Below are 2711 nucleotides of genomic sequence, written 5' to 3' on the forward strand. Positions count from 1 at the left end.
GTGGGAGGTTTCTGGGATTGGGCCATAGCAGGTTCTGGGATTGGGGGTCCCATTTCGCTGTCCCCTGAGCTGTGGTGACCCARCTCACGCTGCCTCGCTGACAAAAGCCTCCTGAAGAGCCGCGGGCTGGGTCATGCTTTCATTTATTCACTTCATATAAAAATCTCTTAAGAATGCATCTGAACACAATATAGAATACTATAACATACATCGTGTGAAACCTTGGGGAACAATAAAATACCCACCTGGAACAACGCAGTGTTCAACAGACAAACGAACCCATGGATCATGCACAACTGTGCTATTGTCATGAACTAATCAGTCACGAGTTGGACCAAAAAGCTTGAAACGTATTTTACAAACCGAGATCGACGCCGCTCACGATGCCGGACAAGCTTTGTCGGAGGAAGTTTCACAGCACAATTATTACATCAGTTCACATTTTTTTTTTGTTTGTTTTTTTTTGCCATAGAAATTCACATTGGGTTGTTCGGAAATTGGAACACGGTGACATTGAAAAGCCGTCCCGGGCGCGGGGAGCTCTGTGCTCGGTTCCCCCTCTCTGCAAATTCCCAAATCGCTGCCCTGGGATGTGGTGTCCCCTCCCCGTGGGCGGCCGCCACCCAAATGCCCTTCCTGGGTTGTGTCTGTCTCTTCAGCTACGTTCAGGTTCTTGGACTTTATGCGATACAAAAGGTTACGAGAAAAAAAGGCAACTCTTATTCCGAGTTTTCTACCCCATTAACATCGCCGCCGACAGGCGATGCTAATTCATATAAATTAATAACTTACAAAACATTACAGTATGTACAGTAGGTAATAAATACACTGTTATAAACAGTAATGGAGGTGGTAGAGCTCGAGGCAGTGCAGGAGGAGGAGGAGGAGGACGGTGGACCTAAACAAGGGAACGTGGACGAGAGGCCAGAGAAACACAAATATCCGAGCGTGCAAATTCCGAGGAGCTGCCGAGGGGGAAGGCGTTCACACGCTGCCTTGCCACGCTTACTCAGGGATGGACTGAGCTGTGCCAGGGAAAAATGAACTGCCCTCTGTCCTGCTCCCCACAAACCCGAACCCCGGCGAGGAACAAACCCTGCCGCTCCTAGCGAGGGAACGGCACCGAGGGACTTGCAGCGGCTCGCCGGGGGAAATAGGAACACACTGAAGGTGCAGCAATGCAAAGCAGAGGGTTTCCCCTTCTGTTCAGTCTGTCAAAGTGAGGAACTGCAATAAAGTGACAGGTATTGCCCATGAAAAGAAAGGAAGACTGCTTCTGGTAACAGGAAGAATCCAAAAAGTAGCCGTCAACCCTGAAACACTCGGTGTYGCTTCTGAACTACCACACCCCGCGTGTCGAATCCAGAGACTCTCGCAAAGACATGAAAGTGTTTACAAAGAAGGCACACAGGTCTGCAGACAGGTGGTCGGGTGGACAGGTCGGATATGGGTTATTGATCAGTAGTTTCTATCGGTCTAACCGGTACAATCCCACAAGCAGCGGTACAAAATCTCTCGGTGGTGCGTCCCCGCCGCCTCGGCGCCGAGCCAAGGGCAGCGCCACGCTCTCGGCCGGCGAGGCCCAAACCGCAGCGCCAATCACCCGTGCGTTTCCTGAGCAATCATTCACTCGTTCCCTACCCCACCGGAAGCCCGGCTCCAATCTCAAGTAGCTGGGAGGATCTGCCGCCCCCGTGCCAGGGGCTCAGACCGGCTGCAGGCTGTCCGAGACCGCTTGCAAGCTCCTGAAGTGTGTGAAAGCCACTGCCGCGGGGCTGGGCCATTATGTGTCCACGGGAGAGGTGTCCTCTGTCACAATCTCGATGGTGGCCTCCCCCTGGGGCTCCTCCTCCCCCGGGTGGGCCACGCACAGCGCCTCGGGATTGCTGAAGTAGCCGAGGCTCTCGCCGTCCTTCTCCGGCCCGTCCGAGTCCTCCTCCTCCAGCRTCAGTTCAAACTGGAACTTCTCCATCATGCCCTGGCAGTCCTGGCCCCGCTCCTCCAGCGGAGGGGAYGGGCTCTGAGGTATCATGCTCTGGTACCAGTTCCTGTTGTCCTCCAGAGTGTCCAGGATGTCCTGGGCGTCGGGCTGCACCAGGTCAGCCCACGTCTCCCAGAGCGGGTGGACGATGTAATCGATGAACCCCACCTGGAAAAAAAGGGAACAGCACACTCAGGGTGAGGGGATTCCTGGGAGCACGGGCTATCCGAGAACTTCCTGTGACATTAATGCCTGCTTTTACAAGAAAAATACCAGGGCAAGTCCCCGAACCAGCACAGCCTAAAGCAGACAGAACCACCAACACCCAGAGCTGCGCCCACAGGGCTGGGTGGGGTTGGGTTGATGCCTTGGCCAAAATCAAACCTTGGATGGAAGGTTAACCAAGAGAGCAGCCAGCAGGAAACTCAGTACACGGAGCCCTGGGCTGATCCCCCAGTGTGGGCAACAGAAACAGGGAAATACGTGCCCAGAGAATGCCTGGCAGTGCCCAAGGSTGGCTGGRCAGGGYYTGGAGCACCCTGGGATGGTGGAAGGTGTTCCTGCCATGGAACCACACGGGGCTCTCAGCACTGAGCGAGGCTGCTCCTCTTGGGGAGGATCCCTTCTCACTGGGTACACGGCTGATTTACAGCCTGATCCTGGGATAGCCACATGGCTGGTTTACAGCCTGATCCCGGGATAGCCACACGGCTGATTTACAGCCTGATCC

General features: G+C 54.6%; 1 protein-coding gene across 5 annotated transcripts in view; it reads right to left on the reverse strand.

Annotated features, from left to right (window-relative positions):
* Window positions 1–126: 126 nt before the first annotated feature.
* The window catches only part of PDE4B (phosphodiesterase 4B), a 57816-nt gene continuing 55231 nt past the window's right edge, over window positions 127–2711 (reverse strand). For all 5 annotated transcript variants that reach the window (XM_057385720.1, XM_057385716.1, XM_057385718.1 and 2 more), the window contains one exon: window positions 127–2149. In XM_057385720.1, the coding sequence (XP_057241703.1) occupies window positions 1784–2149 (366 nt within the window). In that variant the 3' untranslated portion in view covers window positions 127–1783. The remainder of the gene's footprint in view (window positions 2150–2711) is intronic.

Source organism: Malurus melanocephalus, unplaced genomic scaffold (genome assembly GCF_030028575.1).
Source record: "Malurus melanocephalus ecotype Western Australia unplaced genomic scaffold, MMel_1.1 scaffold_860, whole genome shotgun sequence".
In the NCBI taxonomy this organism is placed as follows: Eukaryota; Metazoa; Chordata; class Aves; order Passeriformes; family Maluridae; genus Malurus; species Malurus melanocephalus.